This window comes from Fukomys damarensis, unplaced genomic scaffold, assembly GCF_012274545.1.
Source record: "Fukomys damarensis isolate Sample0158 unplaced genomic scaffold, DMR_v1.0_HiC HiC_scaffold_10, whole genome shotgun sequence".
NCBI classification, from domain to species: domain Eukaryota; kingdom Metazoa; phylum Chordata; class Mammalia; order Rodentia; family Bathyergidae; genus Fukomys; species Fukomys damarensis.
Genome location: NW_022900922.1, coordinates 16,957,380 through 16,979,790, shown reverse-complemented (window position 1 = coordinate 16,979,790; position 22,411 = coordinate 16,957,380). Strand labels below are relative to the sequence as shown.

General features: G+C 42.5%; 5 protein-coding genes and 1 pseudogene across 9 annotated transcripts in view; 3 read left to right on the top strand and 3 right to left on the bottom strand.

Annotated features, from left to right (window-relative positions):
• Positions 1–102, bottom strand: part of LOC104861622 (histone H3.3) — a 1,258-nt gene extending 1,156 nt beyond the window's left edge. The window contains exon 1 of the mRNA XM_010623098.1: positions 22–102. Within this exon, the coding sequence (XP_010621400.1) occupies positions 22–102 (81 nt within the window). The remainder of the gene's footprint in view (positions 1–21) is intronic.
• Positions 103–249: 147 nt separating this feature from the next.
• LOC104861528 (histone H2B type 1-N) lies at positions 250–846 on the top strand. The gene has a single exon (XM_010623012.3). It carries the CDS (start codon positions 324–326, stop codon positions 804–806), a length of 483 nt encoding a protein of 160 aa, XP_010621314.1. The 5' UTR covers positions 250–323; the 3' UTR covers positions 807–846.
• A 1,445-nt stretch (positions 847–2,291) lies between these two features.
• LOC104861527 (histone H2B type 1-M) lies at positions 2,292–2,715 on the bottom strand. Its single transcript, XM_010623011.2, has one exon. It carries the CDS (start codon positions 2,687–2,689, stop codon positions 2,309–2,311), a length of 381 nt encoding a protein of 126 aa, XP_010621313.1. The 5' UTR covers positions 2,690–2,715; the 3' UTR covers positions 2,292–2,308.
• A 279-nt stretch (positions 2,716–2,994) lies between these two features.
• Positions 2,995–4,375, top strand: LOC104861526 (histone H2A type 1). The gene has a single exon (XM_010623010.2). It carries the CDS (start codon positions 3,021–3,023, stop codon positions 3,411–3,413), a length of 393 nt encoding a protein of 130 aa, XP_010621312.1. The 5' UTR covers positions 2,995–3,020; the 3' UTR covers positions 3,414–4,375.
• Positions 4,376–5,032: 657 nt separating this feature from the next.
• LOC117285448 lies at positions 5,033–6,968 on the top strand (annotated as a pseudogene).
• Positions 6,969–8,898: 1,930 nt separating this feature from the next.
• LOC104861525 (histone H1.3) lies at positions 8,899–16,843 on the bottom strand. Of its 5 annotated transcripts, none has more exons than XM_033761878.1 (3): positions 15,401–16,843; positions 15,178–15,218; positions 8,899–13,062 (listed from the first exon to the last, which is right to left on the bottom strand). In XM_033761878.1, exon 1 carries the CDS (start codon positions 16,802–16,804, stop codon positions 16,139–16,141), a length of 666 nt encoding a protein of 221 aa, XP_033617769.1. In that variant the 5' UTR covers positions 16,805–16,843; the 3' UTR covers positions 8,899–13,062; positions 15,178–15,218; positions 15,401–16,138. The 5 variants fall into 5 exon arrangements, with proteins under 5 accessions (XP_033617769.1, XP_033617766.1, XP_033617768.1 ...); XM_033761876.1 differs by having other exon boundaries at positions 8,903–12,231; positions 12,996–13,062; positions 15,178–16,843; XM_033761875.1 differs by having other exon boundaries at positions 15,178–16,843.
• Positions 16,844–22,411: the final 5,568 nt, after the last annotated feature.

The window sequence follows — 22,411 nt, the reverse complement described above, 5'->3', positions numbered from 1 at the left end:
CAGGCGGTGCACGCGGCCCACGGGGAACTGCAGCCCGGCGCGGGAGGAGCGAGTTTTGGCCTTGGCCCGAGCCTTGCCGCCTTGCTTGCCGCGTCCGGACATTTAGGATTGACCCCGAATCGAAGAAGAGAAAGAAAAAAAAGGAATGCGGTATTTTCAAATCAAAAAGAACAGGCTATTATACTTCCACTGTGGATTGTAAACTCCTTTCGGTGATTGGCTTAAACAAGCTGTAGGAGTGAGCCAATTGCAAGATAGAATTGAAAAGCACATAATTTGCATATGACCTGTGGACCCCGACAAATTCTCCAATCAGAACCTAAATGATAAAATACCCTATTTGCATAAATGTCCTACAAATATTAAGGACATCTGGGAAAAATTATACCACATCTTTTGTGGACAGGCTTCTCCTTTCTGTAAACATGCCTGAGCCCTCGAAGTCGGTGCCCGCCCCGAAGAAGGGCTCGAAGAAGGCGGTGACCAAGGCCCAGAAGAAGGACGGCAAGAAGCGCAAGCGCAGCCGCAAGGAGAGCTACTCGGTCTACGTGTACAAGGTGCTCAAGCAGGTCCACCCGGACACGGGCATCTCGTCCAAGGCCATGGGCATCATGAACTCCTTCGTCAACGACATCTTCGAGCGCATCGCCGGCGAGGCGTCTCGCCTGGCGCATTACAACAAGCGCTCGACCATCACGTCGCGGGAGATCCAGACGGCCGTGCGCCTGCTGCTGCCCGGGGAGCTGGCCAAGCACGCCGTGTCCGAGGGCACCAAGGCCGTCACCAAGTACACCAGCTCCAAGTGAGCGCGCCCTCAGCTCCCTGCAACCCAAAGGCTCTTTTCAGAGCCACCTACTTTCTCACTACAAGAGTTGTGATGACTTTGCATGTTTTCAGCGATTTTTTTACCCCCAGCATATTGCTTTTGCTGAAAACCGAGGCTTGCGTCTGTGGTGCTAAATTACACATTTTGATAGTGCGAAGGTTTATTTGCAAATGAGTGAACACTGTCATCACCTCTGCATTTTCCTTTGTTTTTTCTTTTGTTTTTAAGACAGGTACTCCCTAAATATTTCAGGATTGCCTTGAATTTGTAGCAATCTTCCTGCCTAATCCTCCCAACCACTGGGGATTAAAGGCCTGCCCACCACTCCTAACTCATCTCGGCATTTTTTTGCTGCCTGCTCATTGTGTGCGCTCTTATGCAATTATGATGTTTACTAGTCTAATAAGGCTTCTTGATGGAGAGAATTCCGTAAACTTGATTAGTGGTCTTACTAGTGGCTTATTGAGAATCAATTAAATGGCATTATTCTCAGTCAAAGCAAAATTGTATGCTTCAATTGAATTAGTTTACCTAAGTAACTGTACTTGTCACTTATAACCTTATTGGATGTTCATGCCTATGGCTCACGTTGCAACCGCATGGGTTTCACTTCAAAACTCCTGTAAAGTGGGGTTCCTTCCACTACCCCCTGGGACCCCTCCTGCCACTCAGGAGCTTTGTATCAATAAATATCTTCCTACTATTAACCTCCATTGTTCCTATGATTCATTCTTCAATTACTAGAGAATAACGCAGTGAAACATCCAGTTAACAGGTTAGAAGAAATAGTATTTCATATCTCATCTTGGGATTATATCCTGTATCAGTAGTAGTAGTAGTAGCAATATTTGAAAGGGCTAGGAGTTTCCTATACACACTCCACTGCCATGACAAATTGAGGCGTGGTCTAACTTCTAGATCAAATAGCACACATGAAGTGGGAAATGATACATAACAAGGAAAAGACAGTGTCAATTATTTTGATTCATACCCATAGCTCTGTCATCCTAGTAGTCCACCACAAATTTAGTGAGAACGTTAACAGCACAATTTGGCAGGAAGTATTGTCTCCCCAAACTATGTACGGTCACTGAGCCCATGCCACACATCATAAAAGTATTAGGAATTAGGTTTAAACTTTTCCGGCCAGGGATGTAGCTCAGTGGTTCCACCGCCTGCCTTGAAAGCTCAAGGTCCCGAGTACCATCCGCAATAAATTTTAAAAGATTTTTACACGAAATAGGTTGAAACATTTCAAAAGAGATACGAAGTAATTTTGCAGTAAGACTGCTATTCAAATCAGAATACTCTAAAAGAAATTACTACTAAAATGCTTGAAGTACCGAAATTATACCAAAAAGAAACACGACTTTTCACTATACGTACTTAAAAGGTAACGCTGAAAGAAAATTACAACTCTATACGTGACAATAGAAGTGGCTCTGAAAAGAGCCTTTGGGTTGCAGGGAGCTGAGGGCGCGCTCACTTGGAGCTAGTGTACTTGGTGACGGCCTTGGTGCCCTCGGACACGGCGTGCTTGGCCAGCTCCCCGGGCAGCAGCAGGCGCACGGCCGTCTGGATCTCCCGCGACGTGATGGTCGAGCGCTTGTTGTAATGCGCCAGGCGAGACGCCTCGCCGGCGATGCGCTCGAAGATGTCGTTGACGAAGGAGTTCATGATGCCCATGGCCTTGGACGAGATGCCCGTGTCCGGGTGGACCTGCTTGAGCACCTTGTACACGTAGACCGAGTAGCTCTCCTTGCGGCTGCGCTTGCGCTTCTTGCCGTCCTTCTTCTGGGCCTTGGTCACCGCCTTCTTCGAGCCCTTCTTCGGGGCGGGGGCCGCCTTTGTTGGCTCTGGCATGTCCACAAAAATGAAACTAATATACAAAGTAGAACTGAAATGCTAAAGTGAGAGAGGTCTGAGAAGTACTTCATTTATAGGCCTTCTATGCAAATAAGGTTTCAAAAATATTCAAGTCTGATTTGAAAATATGTCAGTGACGAAATACATTCAAATATATTAGTTTAACCTCCTTTCTTATTGGATGGCTGGAGAAATCAAATTTTAACCAATCAAATCTCTCGGTTTACACTTCCACCAACCAGTATAAGAAGCTTCATACTGCTCCATCCAGTACATTTTTTTTCCTTCCTTTGTGGCTGTTTCGTCTTCTCACAATTACAAAGGTACTATGTCTGGACGCGGCAAGCAGGGCGGCAAGGCTCGCGCCAAGGCCAAGACTCGCTCCTCCCGCGCCGGGCTGCAGTTCCCCGTGGGCCGCGTGCACCGCCTGCTCCGCAAGGGCAACTACGCCGAGCGCGTGGGCGCCGGCGCCCCGGTGTACCTGGCGGCCGTGCTGGAGTACCTGACGGCCGAGATCCTGGAGCTGGCGGGCAACGCGGCGCGCGACAACAAGAAGACGCGCATCATCCCGCGCCACCTGCAGCTGGCCATCCGCAACGACGAGGAGCTCAACAAGCTGCTGGGCAAGGTGACGATCGCGCAGGGTGGCGTGCTGCCCAACATCCAGGCTGTGCTGCTGCCCAAGAAGACCGAGAGCCACCACAAGGCCAAGGGCAAGTGAAGTGATTATCAGCTTTTCAGTGGCCCCTATTCCTGGATATCAAAGGCTCTTTTCAGAGCCACCCATGTTTTCTGTAAAGCGCTGCGATGCTTTTTAAGCACAGTAAACATTTAACTGACAACGGCAGATTTCACGGAAGCTAACAAGTTTTCACATTTCCAAATGGAAACTCAGACTTGGCCCAGGAGAGGTTGGCTTATTTACTGTTTTGCATTATAAGCCGTTTCAGAAAAGAACAACTCTGAAATCATTGCGAAATGCACTTGCAAATGCGCTGGGAGAAAAGTACAATTTCACGTTTAAAGAATGGGTTTTAGCCTCTGTAAGCAAAGGTTACCGAAACTAACGTGAAGATGAATATTTGGTGTAGGTTTCTATTCATTACTCTAAATAGACAAATATGCATAATTGGATGTTAACAGTCTCAGAATACTTGAAAAGAATAAAGGCCAAAATGATAATTAAAATATGAGAGAACAAAGAAAAAAACTGACCAGTCACATTTCAGGGCGGGTTTTTTAAATTATACAGATGAGGACAACTGTATTAGGGCAAACCTCACAGTACGGGGCGATAAAGCAAACTCAGCTTATAAATATTGAACAGCATGATACAAACACACAGCTGCGCTCTTAGAGCCATATGAAACAAAACATTCCAAGTCCACCAGCGGCAAGGCACCGCACAAGCAGCTGGCTAACAAGGCGGCCCGCAAGAGCGAGCCGGGCACTGGCGGCTTGAAGAAGCCTCGCTGCTACGGTTGCCCTGGGGCTGCGCGCGATCCGCCACTACCAGATCCCCTCAGCTACTGATCAGAAAGCTGCTTAGACTGCACAAGACCTCACATCTGACCCGCGCCTCCAGAGCTCACAGTTTTCATGGCGACTATGTGACCTTTGGGTCTAGTGTGCCCCAGATAGAAAATACATTACAGGAGCAGCACCTCTTTACCTGCAAATCAGATATTTTCTTTTAACCAATTATTTTAAAACAGTGAAATCATGAGTCAAAACATATAAAATGAAAAGGTACCAAGAGTGCACCTCACTGAATGAAATAAAATGTTTTCATAGAATGAAAGAGCAATTCAATTATGTATTTTGTAAACATTTAACAAAGAACTGTTACGATGAGATTGTTGAATTTGAGTTAAACAATGGCAAAAAGGCTTTGGAGTCTTTGGAGTCACAGCTGTTCCAGTGAATAGAAATTTTGCGTAAGACTACAAGAAGAAAACACAAAAGTTAAGAAGAAACTTCACTAAATTTGATAACTTTAATCACTAGTTAATAATGAAATGCAGAAAAAATATTTTCCTAATATTCTCATCTAGCCTGATAATGATTTGGGAAATTATACTCTTTTTCCTAACTTGCAGCTAGAGAATTTCTCCCACTTTATGAATCTTTACTAGAGAAAAAAATGAATAATGAACCTACACATTAAATGTGAGTTCTCAGTGTAAATCTTTGACATCCTTACTTTATTCATTCATCGAGAAGTACACAACTGACTTTTTACATTTTGTAGATTCCAAATAATTTAATTTTCTTGGTTCAGCCTTTCTTGATATTTGCTTAACTCATAGGAATAATGTGATTTTTCCTTCATTTCTTTTCATGAAATGGGATGGCAGTGGGGATAGCAGGAACTTCTACATCCCCACATTTCTATTGGCCCTGTCCATAGAGATTTCGGAAGACCTGGATAAAGTAAGCCAGTCCTTAAATACAGTACAAGATCAAATTCTATAGCAGCAGTCCTGTTACAAAATAGAAGGGACCTTGATGTGCTGATAGCTGACCAAGGGAGAACTTGTCAGGTGCTAGGTGAAGAATGCTGTTCTTTTGTTAACCAGTCAGGGGTTGTTAAAGCAAAGTTTAAAGAATTACAGCAGCTCATTGAAGAACAAAAACGATGTTTGAATTCTTGGGAAATAGACCAGAGCGCTATTCCTGGCTTCCCCAAATTATGTCTTGGCTACTTCCCTCTTGGAGCCCACTGGCTTGTATATGCCATTTAATGATAGGGCCCTGTCTGCTTCGCTGTTTTCAAAATTTCTTGCAGGAGTGTATGAGGACATTTTCCAGCCAGACAGCCACAGAACTCATGGTGGGTTACTGGCCACATGGCAGAGGGAGGAAGCGCCCTCCTACCGCTGCCCCCACCAGATCCAGGTTTAGCCCAAATTTTCGCCCCTTTGTCAGCTTGAAGCAGCACCAGGAGCCTTCACCCAATAACCATAAAACAAAAAGCCTGGAATGTTAGATTTCCCTTGCCTTAAAATGGCTGCCACATAGAATAGCAGCCTCCATGTTAGAATATGGCTTCTCCCAACAAATGATAGGCTTCTTCTTCCCATCATGCCTCTTCTTCCACCAAAAGAATAACCTGATACTTGCTATCCCCAGCAGCTAGTGATATCGCTAGCCCCCTCAGTGATGTCAAAAGCTCCCCCAATCCCTAGCCACTACGTCACTCAACCCCATCCTGCTCTTATAAAAGAAGCTCTCTGTTCTGCCATGTTGCTCTCTCTCCTTTGTTCGGAGACAGACCGGTAGATCCTCCCCATATAAAGGATTGCTATGGTCCTGATCTGCTCCTGGTTTTTAGCTCTTTTTACCTAACACTCTCTATTTTAATTGAAAGTACATTTTTTTCCAAAAAAGACTCTTTTATATGTATAAAATATATGACAGTGTAAAATTTCAGAAATTTTTCCAAAAACCTTAAGTAGTTCAAATTTGCAAGATGTCAGCCTGCTCCAGGCATGATGTTACACTCTGATAAACTCTCTGGAGGCTGAGGCAGAATCACTGACTAACAGGTGGGCCAGAGCTACAGTGAGTTTAAGTCCAACCTGGCCAGACCCCGACTTCCAACAGGGAGAGGGAGAGAGAGGGAGGAAAGGGGGGGAGTGTTAGCCTGAGAGGTGCAACAGTTTCATTCCCACAGATAGACAATAAAATTTTTAACGCTCAAAAAGTGATGATTGAGGGGAATGAGCCAGGACAGACAATGCAGTCCTTGTCTCCTTCCCCGCCTCCCTAAGGGAGGTCAGTGACATCTATGCATTCCTGCAGGCTCTGCTGTTACCTCAGGCTCCTCTCCTCTCCTTCATTCTGAGCAGGAGAAAAATACAAAGAAGGGTGGGAAGCACAGTTCCCAACCTGCACTTCAAGTTTTAAACCAGGTCCTCATCCTTTTATAAAGGTCTTGTCCTTGAACGCAAAAAGTCATTGGATTCCTTGCCCCATCTCTGCTGCTTTCAGTATATCTGACCGTGGCAAAGGAGACACCAAGAGGCACTGCAAGGTGCTATGGGACAACATCAACAAGCCCACCATCCACCGCCTGGCCCAGGGCAGCGATATCAAGCGCATCTCTGGCCTCATCTAGGAGGAGATGCGCGGGGTGCTGAAAGTCTTCCTGGAGAATGTGATCCGCAATGCCGTCACCTACACGGAGCACGCAAAGCGCAACACAGTCACGGCCATGGACATGGTCTATGCGCTCAAGAGCCAGGGACGCATGCTCTATGGTTTTGGGGGCTAAGGGTTAAAAGACTACCTCTAACATCATTAGGCCCTTTTCAGAGGCTCCAATCTACACACTGGAAAGGGCTGATTGTTTTTTGTACTCTTCCAACATTTGTTTTGTTTCCCCAAGTTATTTTTAAGACTTCAACAGTCATGTATAAATGTGAAGTTTGACTTCCTGCAGATACTTGCACTTAACTGCTACTTATGACATGAGGCTTGAAGAGGCTTCAGTCCCCAAAGAGGGAAATTTTGGTTGGAAAATTTCCAGCAGTTATACTCGCCAGGTGAAGGGAACAAAGGATTAGGTTTAAACAAGGGAACTTGAGTTATTAACCAAATTTAAGCTGCATATAGCTTACTTTCTCACTACACATTTCAGTAGTGTAACTTGCATCACTATGAAGATGCTTAGCCACAACTCTCATCTCATTTTTTATTTTCCCTGATGTGCTCGCCCTACCTGTAGCACAGATTACTGCATGTAACCTAATTGAGCCAATCGATACTGCAAGCATATGGTGTCTTTATTACTTTTCTCCTTGCTGAGGCAAATACCTGACTTCCAAAGTCAAAGGAGAAAAGGTTTATTTGGCCCAGTTTGTAGAGGTTTCAGTTCATAGTTGGCTGGCTCCTAGGCAGGGTGGCCCAACAAAGAGGCATCACAGAAGAGAAAGTCTCTATTTCTGTTGCAAAAGGTAACAAGAGCAGCCCTCTCTGTCCCTTCTGTTGCAGCCAGACTGCTTGCCCTTAGGGCAGGTTAGTACTACACATTTAATCCTAGTATTGCAGCATAAATCAATACCAGTGTCACATCCTTAATCCCAGCATCACACCAGATCTATCCACCACCAAAAAACTCAACATATGTCCGCATGAGTCTTTGGGAGACATCTAGATACAATCTATAACAATTATGCTAGTAAACTTCTTTCTGGTTGTAAGACATCTTTTTAATTTTACTTAAAGTACTGGTAAAAGTGCTTTCCACACAAATGCACATAGGTGGTTTCTCCCTCCTGGTTTCACCCTGAAAGATTCAGACACTTGAACAGAAATCTGAAAAATTGCTTCTCATTTTAGAGTCCAGCAAAGGTGATTGAATGTAAATGCGTGCCTATGATTAGATTATCTCTCACTGTAATACCCATCTCACTGGACACTCAAATGCTGCCTTGTATGCACCAAGATCAATTGTTAGAAAGCTCAAATGGCAATAAATTCAGAAGCCTCTGTGAACTAACAAAGAAGCCTCCAGCTGACAACTCACAAGAAAACAAACCTTCAGTCCTGCAGAAAGCCACTGAATCTGAGATGCCATATTATACAATAGAAAAGTAATAGCTCCTTTACACACATGCAGTCACCAAAAACCCACTTTCTACTCCAAATAACAGATATAATTAAGTGAAACTGTAATTTTGATCTTTTGAAATATGTGTGTATGTGTGTGCGTGTGTGTATGTGTGTATTTGTATTGCTATTCAGTATACTGTTGTTGAGGCAATATCTACCCGTGGTTTACCACAAATATTGGTGGTGCCTTGGTGACTATCCTAAAGGAAACTTTTTAAGTTTGATGTTCACACAAATGCAATTTATCTAGAGTATATCATTTTGAGCAATAAAAATACCAATGATGTACTTTCAAAATATGAATATGTGCAACTGATGAATTCCTATTTGTATCTTGTGTGCTCGCAGCAGGAATAGGTCTTCTATTTACTCAACCTTGCTGCTACCCTATCGCACCCCTTTAGTCACTGTTTGGTCCATTTACAACAAAACAGAAATACAAAAAAATAGGGGGAAAAAGGTCAGACCCTGGACAAGCACCATGGAAAAGGTGTATATCAAAACTAATCTCAAAGAAAGGCAATGAAAACTTTATTTTTAATGAAATTTTGAAGAATTGCCTTGGAAATAGTCAATGGGCATAATAAGATTAAACCTTCAAGTCAAAGAACAGGAAAGAACCACCCCAGCCTACTCCATCATCTGCTCTATGAACTGGCATATCACCTTCATAAAATGTGGCTTTTAATCTGTAAAACAGATACAACCACAATGTGGGCACTGTATTTGAAACCAGGAATAAGTAAAAGTATTAGGCCACTTTAAAAGCCACATGTGGCCACAGTAAAATTACATTAAAATCTACCTATGGGACAAGTTTGAGGACATTCATATATTTAGAACATCAACTAAAGCTTATAATATCCAAACAGAAAAAAAATTTAGCAACACTAGAAAATTTGTCTCAATGCTTTTTTTCATTGAGTTTATTGGTACTTTTTAGGTACACAGTATAGCTACATTCCATACTTTTCCTACTGCATACAATTATGTGTTAAACATCCTTGCTCAACTGAAAAGTTGAAGTAAATCACACACTCTCAATATGTTTCAGGGCCGGAGATTTAAGTCAGTGATTCCAGTGCCTGCCTTGCAAGCACATGGTCCTGAGTTTGATTCCCCAGTACCCCCAAAAAAATTGTTTCCTACATACTCTATTTACAATAGATAAAGTGCAGAAATGAAACAAAACATCTTTACAAGACACAATAGGAAAATATGTTGCTGTGAGAATGAAACTAACAAAAGTTGGTGGTTCTGATAAGAATCTCTAAGCAGTAAGATCAAGAGAAAAGTTTATTTGAAGATGTGACTTTGGTGACAAATTTGGAAATCTCAAACATAGGGTATCTGGGCATCTAGCCTGGCAGTAAACGACATCTGGATGTCTCTGGACAAGATGGTCCTCTGTTCCTTGGAATGTGCCAGGAGAGGTGCATCACCCATGGTAGGCCTGAAGATTTTGACAAACCACCTGCTTTCGTACCTCATGCACCTACACAAATAGCACTACTTACTACATGTAGCATCTGTTTTTGCCATCTTTCCTCATCACTTTATTCACAGTCCTTTTAGGAACTGTTGCTATTTGGTAGAACAGAAAAAGGTACAGACCTCCAAAGACAATCACAAAGTTGCTGTATATACTGTAGGTGTACAAGATCAAGGACTTATAAATGTAATCACTGATTACAGCAAATTAGCCAGATTATCAGAATGTAAATGAGAAAATCTTTTCTCTCTCTCTCTCTCTCTAGTTTTTTGTTTTGTTTTGTTTTGTTTTTTGTAGTTTGAAAAGAACTGGGAACTGTCACATTGGACCTAAAAATCAGGGGGAAAAAATTGTCTGATCTGGGAAGGTCCAAATCCCAAGAGAAGCTCTGCCAGTCACAAATCGTCCAGAACACCCCAGGGTGTCTCTGGCAAAAACGATGAGACTTTATGCTACTCTGGGCTCATAAATAAATAGGAGACTCTTCCCTGCCATCTCCTTCAAGGTTGTCCACTGAAGAAATGTTTTCCTGTCTGATATTGCCATCATGTAGATTTTTCAAATAAATAAAAAAAAAGCCACAATAACAAATTGTCCCTTTGCTTCAAACCAGATGTTAAAGGACAAGGGACTCAAATTTTGTTACTTGTACCTGGAATGAGAATCAAAATTCCTTACTTTTGAACAGAACATTATGCAAAATTGTGTTGCAGAGAATTAGTTATCTAGTCAAATAAAATTAAACTAAGGCCCATGAAAAGAGACAACCTCTGCTGGTGACTTGGGTTTTGTTCACCCTCCCCCCATGCCAGGAACAGTGCTGCCATGAACCTCAGCCTTGCCCATGCTTATGAAAGCTCTGTATATCAAGCCCTGGAAAGAAAAAATGCTGGAAGGAAAACAGTAGTTAAGTAGGAAAGACCAGCAGGTGTTTTTGGAAACTTAAATCTATAAGCACTGTCTCTTTCAAACATTCTTTTAAAACCAAACAGATGAAAAAGCAAATATATCAAGTTGTATGATTAGTGTACTCATGTTTACCGCTCAAGGATAGAAAACATTAATAAAGAAATCTGCAGGTTAGAAGCTGATCTTTATGGGTCTTTGTAACTGAAATTAAACCATCAAAAACTGCATTAAAAGGATCAACCAAGCTTAAATCGCTCTGGGCACTAGCGGAAGTTAGCCACCACTGAGAAATGCTCCCAAATCCAGAGTGACTCATTCCTGTATAGAGAGGACCCAGCCAGCGTTCCATCTGCTGCGTTTCTGTTTGCTTCATGGCTCACACTGAGCAAATCGCTCCCAATTCCACCGGCGGCAAGGTCCCACGCAAGCAGCTGGCCACCAAGGCTTCCCGCAAGGCCGCATTGCTACCTGGGCTGTACTGTGGCGCTGCACGAAATACGCCGCTACCAGAAGTCCAAGCTGCTGATCTGCAAACTGCTATTCCAGCGCCTGGTGTGCGAGATCGCACAGGACTTCAAGATCAACCGTCAGAGCTCGGCCGTCATGGTGCTGCAGAAAGCCTGCGAGGCTTATCTCGTGGGGCTGTTCGAAGACACCAACCTGTGCGCCACCCACGTCAAGCGGGTCAATATCATGCCCAAGGACATCCAGCTCGCGCCTCGCATCCACGGGGAGAGGGCATAAATTGTTCTCCAAATACCAACTTCAAACTCAAAAGGCTCTTTACAGGGCCAACTCCTTTCTCTGAAAAAAGCTGTAGTTTTTGCAAAGCAAACAATTTACAAGTGAGGTTGATTGACCCTGTCTGTAAAGGTTGGGAGTAGTTTTGGAATTAAGGTTTCAACACCTCAATAGATGAACACCTTTCCCCTTAGGCACATGGTAGGTTTTACCACTCTAGCCGTTTAATGTAGCCTCAACTGTAGTTAATCTGATTTTGATCACTTTGGCTTCACCATCCCCTTTCTTTTTAGCAAGTTGTGGTCAGCCACTTAATGATGTCAACACTGAAAAGGCTTGGATTTGCAAGAAGCTTGTAAAGGGTGCAAAGACACAAGGGTCTTCTTGGTCCACGGCACGGTTTTCTTGTTCACTAGGTATTATACTCCAGTTTGTTGCTGGGACCTGACCGGACTCACACCCCCTTACTAGGACAGAACCCTGAGTCTTTGATTTGAGCTATATATACATTTTCAAGACAGTCTAACTAAATCACTAAATTGCCCAACCCGAGCTCCAACCTGTAATCCTAAAGCTTCATCTGATCATGTTCTGCCCCATCTTCCTAGGGTGCTGGGACTAGAGTCAGCTCCGATATTCCAGGCTTGCTGGCATCCTCTTGTGCCAGGTCTTGCACAAACCCCAAAGCCCATGATGGGCCAAGACTTAGTGGGTTATTAGGTGGCTCACGAAGGACACAGAGGAGTTCTGTTGGCTTTCATTGAGGTTTAATCTGCAAAGACTGAAGGAACAATTAACTGAGTCTCAGACAAACCTCTGAATGTCAGTTCAACAGAAACACTGAGCTTTTCCAACTTTTCAGCTGACATACTCAAAAGGAACTTTTAAGCATTCCTAAATATTGTCTTAATCAAACCATATGGAAATACCCCATTATTTATCACTAAGACATGAAAATCCTAAACACCACTGGACCAATCTCTTGCAAAAAATACTCTGTGCTTTTCACTCATGCAATAGCACCATTTTGGTGATATCTTATAACACGAGGGTTGAGGTCAGCCTGAGCTACAAAGTGAGTTCAAGGCCAGCCCAGCCCAATCTACGCAGTAAGGCCTTGCCTCAAAAACTGCAACAAAAAAATTATGAGAAGCAGGAGTGGTTCAAAAAACTTTACATCCTGCTGTTACCAAAAAAAATAAAAATAAAAAGAACCTGAGTTATTAAGGGAGTGACAGAAAAATTAAGAGCTCCACACATTAACATTAACTCAGCTTCCACCAGTTGAAAGAACTCGGGCAATTTCTAAGCCCAAGGAACAAAGCAGTGCCTTTAAAGTGTTTCTGCAAGTTAGTTATTTTCTTTCGTTGTTGTGTTTTTTGGTACCTGAGATTGAACTTGGGACCTTGTGCTTGCCAGGTAGGCAGTGGAACCACTGAGCTGAATCCCTGGCCCAGTCAAGCCCACAAGTTACTTGTATGTCAGACCTATACCCTACACAAAAGTGCTCTCCATCAGCAGAGAAAAGATGAAAATGTCTCTCACATCTTCCATGCTGCCTTCAATCTTCACTCATCCATCCTCTGGCAAACACTATAACCCAATTTATCTGCTGAAAAATAAGAAACAGAATTAAATTTGTAGTTCTCCTTCCCTTGAAAATAAGTGCTTGTTGAAAGCAGAGGTATGTGAATGGGAATTGATATGAGTCAGAATAAGACTCTGGAGGGTTCTGGATTTCATTGTTCCCTTTGCATTCCTTGTGCTTGGGAATTGAATAGCTCACAATGAGCTAAAAATAAAATAGAGACATCTCTTCTTGTTCCATGAGCCTATAACATAACTGAATTCTAACACTTTTCCCTAAGAGACAGGTGTAGTATGAGGGAAAGCAAAGAATCAAAAAGATCATGAACAGATCCTAAATCCAGTGCATGTACTGACAACAAATGCTTATTTCTGGTCATCAGGTCTTTCTAAGTCAACACTTCAACTGTAAAATTATCATTTCAGGCCAGGGATTTAGCCCAGTGGTTCCACCGCCTGCCTTGCAAGCACAAGGACCCAAGTTCGATCTCAGGTACCAAAAAATAAATAAAAAAATAAAATTATCATTTCAAGGGTGGGGATTTAGCTCAGTGGCACAGCACCTGCCTCTCAAGCACAAGGTCTTAAATTTGATCCCCAGTTATAACAATAAGTAAATAAAAATAAAATAATCATTTCAGCCAGGGATTTAGCTCAGTGGCACCATACCTGCCTTGCAAGGTCCTTAGTTTCATCCCCAGTACCGAAAAAAAAAATTTTTTTTCACTACAAAGCACTGGCAGTTGTGAATAAAATGATTATTATAAAAATTTTTTTTTCAGTACCGGGGATTGAACTCCGGTCCTTGCGCTTGCAAGGCAGGGCACCGAACAGCTGAGCTAAATCCCCGGGCCGAAAAAAAAATTTTAAATAATCATTTTATTCACAACTGCCAGTGCTTTGTAGTGATGAGACCCAAATAAGACAGAAATTCTTAAATAATCCTGGAGACATGATGGTCATTGTGATCGTCCTTACTGACTGTGACATCCCATCCTCAGTAAGAACCTAACTCTCATTTCTGGGAACTGAAGACCTCCCTTATTTCTTCCTTGTTCGTCCTGGGTGATTCAAATCTGTTATTTAAAATATATTTTCATTTTGCCATTCCACATTCTCTGATGATTCTGACATCCCTCCCAACCAAGCCACTCTCATAAAGCGAAGTTCTGCCTTTCATTAGAAAGAAAAAATTGAGATGTACCAGGGGTTCCAAAAACTTACCATCCTGCATAACTGAGCTACAAAGACAGTCCCGGACACATTCCTCCCTTTTTTTTTTTTCTTTTATAATAGAAAAGTTTAAATAAGATGTAAAATTTTAATAAATCCTAACAAAGTAAGTAAACAAAACAAATAAGGTGAGGTATTTCAATCAGGAGGGATTTTCAGGATTCTGCTGCTGAAGATTTAAGGGCATGAGTTGGACTGTGCACTGTATGGTCTGTGCAAACATACACAGACCTTCTCAAAACCCCGTGGCTTTTAAGGACAGGGGAAAATGATGGTTATCAAAAAAATTTCATGAACAGAAACATATTTGCTTCTTCAGTAACAAATGTCAGTTCAAAAGAATTACCAACTGTAAACTCCATTTGAAGAAACCTGAATAGTGATCAAAAACCATGTTTTCAGTACTGAAAACACCATACTTCGAAATCCAGTGTTATTAACAACCTGTACAGAAACCGAAGGAACTGACAATCTAAATGTGTAAAAATAAAGATGAACATTTTTCCCATTGAGCCCAATAGGCATCTATAGAATTATGTGGTCAGGATTTATGAATAAAACTGGGCTTTTTAAAAGTAAAAGTACCTGGGCATGGTGGCACATGCCTGTATTCCCAGCACTTGGGAGGCAGAGGCAGGAGGATCACTGAGTTCGAGACCAGCCTAGGCTACATAGTGAGTTCCAGGTCAGTCTCACCTACATAGTAAGACCCTGTCTCAAAAAACCAAAAAACTAAATATTAAAAGTAAAAGTAATTTTTCAAAAATTCATCAAGACCAAACAGAAAGGTAGTCCGTCCCGACCTCGTCAACTTCTCTTCCCTAGCCCATTTTCTTTGCCCTGGTAACTCCTATTTCATCACCTTGCTTCCAAAGCATGCCACCTAAGGTTTGTATGGTCTACTTACCAACATATGAGGGAAACAGCTAACCACGGATCCCCGGGTGCCTTTAACAGTCGATGGGAAAGAAAAGGTTAGATAGGAAAGTTACAGAAATGGTCTTTAAATTTCTTGCCATACTCAGCACCTCGGTGGTAGCGATAATTATCCAGATTATATGAGAATACCTAGTATTCGAAAAACCTCAAAAAAAAAAAAATCCAAACTTTCAGGAAGGAAAAAAAAATACCAGGCCTCTCAGGCTTCCTAGTACACATACACGTCAAGACAAGCGGCAGGGGCTTCTGTGGCCACATCTTAGTTACATGCGCAGGGTTAATACTTCAATCGCGTGGATTGTAACATTTTCTCTGGGGAAAACCTTGCCAATGCAACAACTCCGGATATATTGGTTGAACATCCTGATTGGCCAACTTCACAGCGATGCACACCAATGACAAAATACTTTGGAAAAACAGCCACAGGTTACCATCCCTCCCTCTGATTGGCCCAGTTGCGCTCAAAATTCCGAGGCGCGCAAAACAAAATTTATTCCCAGGTCTAGTTATTTCTTAAGCGTCTCACGGCAGTAGAGAACAAGATCTTCTTAAAAGTAATCAATTACCAACCGGTCCAGACCACAGCGCGGAGCCGAGCTATGAAAATTACTGAAGCAGATGCGTACCATACCGTGCCCAGAGCTGGCCAAGCCAGGGCCCTGCTTGATAGGGGGAAATCTAGCAGTTCCCAGGGTGTAGCACATTTCGGGACTAACTTCCCAGACGAGAAAAACGCCGTAACTGGCAAAGCCCCGCCAGACTTTCTGGCCATGCGCACTCGCACCCTACAAGTTAAGGAGACAAGAGCAAAGCACGCAACGAGACTCAACTCATCCCTTTAAAAAGTTAAGTGTTCAACTCTTTCGAATGACACACTTGGGTGGCTCTGAAAAGAGCCGTTGATATTTTTTGAAGAACGGTTAGGATCTTCACTTCTTCTTTGGGGCAGCTTTCTTCGCCTTCGTTGCCTTGGGCTTGGAAGCTTTCGTTTTGGCAGCCTTAGGCTTAGAGGGTTTGGCCTTAGCTGGGCTTTTGGCAGCCTTCTTGGGCTTCGTCGCTTTCACCTTCTTGGGACTCTTTGCCACCTTCTTGGCGCCAGCAGCCGCGGCGAGTTTCTTCGCCTTCTTGGGGGTCTTCTTTGCGCTCTTCTTAGGGGCGGCCGCGCCCGCTGTCTTCTTAGGCTTCTTCGCGGCCCCCGCAGGCTTCTTAGGCTTGGCCGCGCCCACCTTCTTGGCCTTGGGCTTGGCCTCCCCAGAAGCCGCCTTCTTGTTGAGCTTGAAAGAGCCGGAAGCGCCGGTGCCCTTGGTCTGCACCAGGGTGCCCTTGTTCACCAGGCTCTTGAGACCCAGCTTGATGCGGCTGTTGTTCTTCTCCACGTCGTAGCCGGCGGCAGCAAGCGCCTTCTTGAGCGCGGCCAGCGACACCCCGCTGCGCTCCTTGGAGGCGGCCACGGCCTTGGTGATCAGCTCGGACACCGGGGGTCCGGTCGTCTTGCGTTTCCCCGCAGCAGCGCCTGTCTTCTTCGCCTTCTTCTTCACAGGTGCTTTCTCCGCAGGTGCGGGGGCAGCAGGGGGAACTGGAACAGTCTCCGACATGTTTCTCTCTCACCAGAAGAGGTTAAACTAAGCTCAAAACTGTCAGAACGGCATGTCCCTGACGCTGAAGGCTAGGGGTTTATATAGAGAGACGCTGCGTGGTGATTGGTTCCCTGCTCCGTGCGCCGCGCGGCTGGAGAAGAGATCCTCCGCTTTTCCCTGCGGCTGTGTTTGTTGCGCCTTGAAAAAGACTAAAAATGAAAGAAATCTGGTCACGAAATACTTAGGGATTTGGGGAAACCGGATCAGATAATCTTCAGGCTTAGTTCATGCCTTGTTTTCTACACCTACTTTCAAAACCGGCTCCCTGAAACTTCCCTGATTCCCCAAACTCTCTTCCAAACTTCGGTCAAATTGAGACAACTTTCAGGTTTTCCTTAAAAATACTATTTCTCTCTGCTTCGTTTACAAACCTTTCTTTCCGGACATTGTTCTGCGCATCCTTATCTTCTCAAAAGTATGAGAATAAATTCATGTTTACTTAAATATATAGGGAAAATCAGTTTTTTCGAGAAAGCAATAGCACAAGCTCTCCTGTGTGCTGTTTGCACTAAGCTATAGGAATTGGCACTGGGATGCAAAGTTCTACTTGCAAGTAGGATGATTATTAAGGAAAATATGGATTTTTGAAAAAGTATTTGTGTCACCAGTGTGTACGGTGGGGCTGATCACCCAGTGTTAGGGAGTTTAATATATTTAGAAAGATAAGGATGTGTCAGTTCCATTCTGCTTCTGAATAAATTTTTCTGACCTAGAATGAGCATTAGAGGTCAATAATCTGAGCTACCAAAAATATAAATAAACAAAATTTTAAAACATCATTTTGCCAGGTGTCACCTGAAGTAAATTGGGACATCTCATAGTTTTATGTCACATTTCTTCAATACTGTACATCATGTAATGACACACACCTGGTTGTAAAATTGCTCCATCTAACAATATATTTGTACTTCAAAGTGATGTTTCAAATTTGCAAATGGCAAATATGAATACAGAGGGCTTAGAAGGAAAAAAAATTTCTGAAGGCCCTCAATTCTCTCTTGAGTTTTTAACTTTTAAAATGTAAGCTATGCTGTTGCAGTCTAAATTGGCTGAATGCGTCCACATAAAGAACTGAGCAAATGAGTGCTTTCAGTACTTTATTTTCACTTGCAATAAAAAAGAGGTAATGCAAATAGGTTATTGTTGAGTACAGAAGTAAAAAAGTAAATTTTTCCTTAGAATCTCAATGTTGGTGAAAAATAAAATTAAAAAGTAATTTAGTATTTTATTTATTTTAATGGGTATTTATTTGCAAAACCAGTCTTTGTGACCTAAATTCAATTATGACTGGAAGTGTTTTCTCACATACACATGAGACAAGATAATACACGTTAAAGATATTATATATACACACTTGTATAATTCCATTTAAATAAATTTCTTGTAAATAATCATTTTTGGGCAGCATATACTGAAATAAAGTCTCTGAGATCTAAGTGACATTCATACAACAAAAAATAAAGTTCTGTTTATAAAGGAGTTCAACAATACAATTACATTAGCAGCACTCAGAAATTTCTGTAAGAAGTATTTTATGAAAGGAACAGTTTGTCAGCACGTGATCATGAGCATAATAAGAGAACTTTTCCATTTGGATATACACCTTTATATGATGCAATCCTGCAGATAGTATTGACAGATTCTTAAAAATTTAAAACTTTGGCCATCATTATTATGATAATTAAGGTAGTAAACAATATTTGGAATTGTTAGCCAACTTACACATCTTTGACAAGCATGAATCATCATTTCATTTCTGTGTATCTCTGGTTCCCATGGATAGTATCCCAATAAATGAGAAGGCATTTGCAGTAAGGGCCATTTTCTCAATTTGTGGTAGATAATTTTTGCGCTAAGTACCACACAATAAATGAGACTCAATTTCACCAGCTAAGTTCATTTCCACACCTTTATGGAAGAAAAGTGTGCTGAATACAGTTACTATGTTATTTTTTGGGATCTACATGCCTATCAGGACAAGGCTGCTGAAGTGTGGATCACACATGAAATGGTAAACTGGAGGTAATGAAAACACTTGGCTATTAATTTCATAGGGAAGCCATCAAGAAAGAGTTGTGTTCTTTGCCTTTGTCTCTGACATCGAATATAGCTTAAAATAGTACAATGTACTCCATCCTGCCTTGAAACATTTGTTTAATACAGGAAAAAGAACTAGATAGATAAATGGCAATCATCTAATTTATGGCTTCTACTTCTCTCAGTTTTGCATAACCTCCCACCACCACCACCACCACAACCCCGCTAACACATGACTGTGAGATACAGGAATCTTTTACCAGGTCATTCTACAATGGTTGTGTTTAAGCAATCCAAAATGCACTGAATTTCGAAGATTCCAGGAGCAAAGTGACTGCATATTAACTATCAACAAGGAGCAAAACAACACAAGGACAGAACTTTGTTAAAGTCAAACATGAAAACATTTTGGTAGCATCCTATCATGTGATCTTACATCATGACACTGGCCAATTGATACCCCTCCAAGACAAGCATTTATATCTGTTTTATTTTGTAAAAAGAACACTAATGCTTTCAAACTCCAAATGTCCTTTTAACACGTCTCTAGTCCATGTCTCTAGTCCACCTACAAGTATATATGGAAGACACTTAATTTCTATCAAATATTAGAAATACTCTAAGTCTTCATTCTCAGGCATGTGTCACACTGCCATGACCAGTCCTGATCAGAAGCTTCTCAAAAGAAATCCCTTATCACAGACCAGCATAAAACTGTCAGCACTTTTCCAATAGGTCACCAATACCTACATATGACTACTGAGCAATTCAAAGCCTTTTGTTACTGAAGTCACAGATTTTTAACTCTAAATAACTAAAATTTTAATGAGCACATGTGGCTAGTGACTATAACAAACAATACAACTTCAAGACAGTTCTTTTCAAAATAAAATGACTACACCACTCAAAGATTTTGTATGAAACACAAAAGATTCAGAGCGAAGAGTGAAATTTTCTTCTATGTCTAACAAGTTTCCAGGTAATGGCAATGCAATTGGGATATAGCTTCCTAATTAGGCAGTAAATAAAAGTGTGCTGGCTTCATGTCTCACTATTTATCCTGGACTTACTTTGCTCCTCCCTCAACTAAACTTAGTTTTCAAAAAGAACAGTGACAGTCACTGAAAGCCAGGTATTTGCACACCATTTTTGGCTGGCATGTTGCAGACACTAAATTGTCAAATGAAGAAAGGTTGGAATTTAGCTCGTTTGACAGTCTGTGGAAAGAAAATCAATGCAGTTAACTGGGCCTAATTTAAATTCCAGGTAGACTCTAAACGTGGAAAATGAATAATTTGTTCTGCCTATAAGGCGAACACCAAGAGAGAAGCCATTTTTTTAAAATTGCTTGTTTAGTAGGTAGAAGACACTGAATATGACTGTTTCCAAAATGTAAACGCTGGAATTTCTTTAAACATTTGAAGTTATGATTTGGGAGTAGAGCATTTACTTATTCCTCTTTACTTAAACATTTCACAGGATATTTTTGGTGTTATTTTGTTAACTCTGTGAATGTGCAACTCTTATTCAACTCCATTTACCCACAAGTGGTCAACTGGCATAGACTCAGTGGCATGCGCTAAGGTCACAACCCTCAGTAATCAGGCCCAGCGATACCACTTACTAAATCAGATCTGCAGGCCTGGGAATTTTCATCACTACACCACAAATGATAATTGATAAATTGGGATGCAAATAATAGGAAATTCATCACGGGCTCCCCTTTATAGAGCTCCCGATCAAAAGTGCTGAAAAGTTTATGTGTACACAGCATTATAAATTCGTGGTCGGTAGGGTGTACAAATTAAGGGTAGTCCTTACAGTTTTAAACAATCTTCTCACAGATAAATTAACATTGCCTTGGAATGCCGCAGCTCAATGTATAATCCTTTGCAAATGATAAGACCAAGTAGGAGCCTTACACATACCACTTAGAATCCTCAGGCCTCATTCTACAAGAAAACAGCAAGCAACTCAAAACATAGATAAAATCGAACATCCTGACTCGCTTGTACCTCCCGTTTCCGCCCCTTTCTCTTCTTTAGCAACCGAAAGCTCAGCCATTAGGGTGAAGAGGCGGGAACAGAGGTTTCTTCCCGCCCGCGCGGTTGCAGTTCCCAAAAAGGTCCGCAGGAGGGGTATATAAGGAACTGCAGAGTATTTCCTCGCTCAAAGCAACTTCACTCCTCCCAGCTGTTAAACATGTCTGGACGCGGCAAGGGAGGCAAGGGCCTCGGCAAAGGCGGCGCCAAGCGCCACCGCAAGGTTCTGCGCGACAACATCCAGGGCATCACCAAGCCCGCCATCCGCCGCCTGGCCAGGCGCGGCGGAGTGAAGCGCATCTCCGGCCTCATCTACGAGGAGACGCGCGGGGTGCTGAAGGTCTTCCTGGAGAACGTGATTCGTGACGCCGTCACCTACACGGAGCACGCCAAGCGCAAGACGGTCACGGCCATGGACGTGGTCTACGCGCTCAAGCGCCAGGGACGCACGCTCTACGGCTTCGGGGGCTAAATTTCCTGGGTTTTTATTGGATTTTATAAAAAGGCCCTTTTCAGGGCCACCAATTGATTATGAAAAGGGTTGATAACGCTGAGTAACAAAGGTAATTCTTAAATGTTGAAATAACCCCTCTTCTCTGCTGCCGACATAAAACATGGCGCCTCTACTGCGTGGGACAAAGCTAGGAAAGCGACGCGGGTAGGGACGAGCCAAATGCAAAACTATTTTACATTTTTACATCCTCCATGTGTAGCTTTCGGTTTGTAAACGCTACCGGCCAAAGGATTGCTCATCTCGAAAACAATCTCAACGCCGTTTCGCTGTCCATGAATAGGGGAGACATTTTGTGTTGCCCGAGCAATCCTGGAAGGATTTTGTGGAAGCCATGAGCACTTTGTCGACTCTGAATATTGCACAAGATCCTGTCACTGCGTATGCATTTTTTCCCGTTCGTACATGTGTCTGTGTGTGTGTGTGAGATAGATATATAGGTAGATAGATATGAGTTCACTTAGGTATTCCGGCCAGCCTTGGTAGATGTAAGAACACACTGGTCTAGTATTTTCTATTTCTCTAGGTCCTATTTTTTTTTATCCTGATTATTTTCACTTTTTTTCTGGCTTCCACTCCTTTGTGATTTTTACAATGATTTGTTGCATTGTTAACTTTATAACTCCCTCGCATGTTGTTCTCTTTGGGAATGTGCTTTAAATGCTGAAACATCCAGGGACTGAATATATCCGCCCCTCCCATCGCCGTAACTAATGCCCTATTTCGATGCCCTTATGTAAGCAACCACATTCAACCTGATCTGTAAGCACTTAATCTCCCACGGCCATCAGAAGTTTGACACCTACAAACTCCTCATCTGTGCCAAGATAAAGCAGAACAGCACTTTAAATCTTATATCTTCTCTGACACTTGCCTGCCTGCACAGCCTCACACCCAATCATGGATTGTGAAATTGAATGTACTGAACATCTTGTCAAGCATCATCGAACTTTTATTAGTAACCCCTTAAGCACA

Excerpts from the sequence above, each read along its gene's own strand:
- LOC104861527 (XM_010623011.2), bottom strand. The coding sequence starts at position 2,689 with ATGCCAGAGCCAACAAAGGCGGCCCCCGCCCCGAAGAAGGGCTCGAAG.
- LOC104861528 (XM_010623012.3), top strand. The coding sequence starts at position 324 with ATGATAAAATACCCTATTTGCATAAATGTCCTACAAATATTAAGGACA.
- LOC104861525 (XM_033761875.1), bottom strand. The coding sequence starts at position 16,804 with ATGTCGGAGACTGTTCCAGTTCCCCCTGCTGCCCCCGCACCTGCGGAG.
- LOC104861526 (XM_010623010.2), top strand. The coding sequence starts at position 3,021 with ATGTCTGGACGCGGCAAGCAGGGCGGCAAGGCTCGCGCCAAGGCCAAG.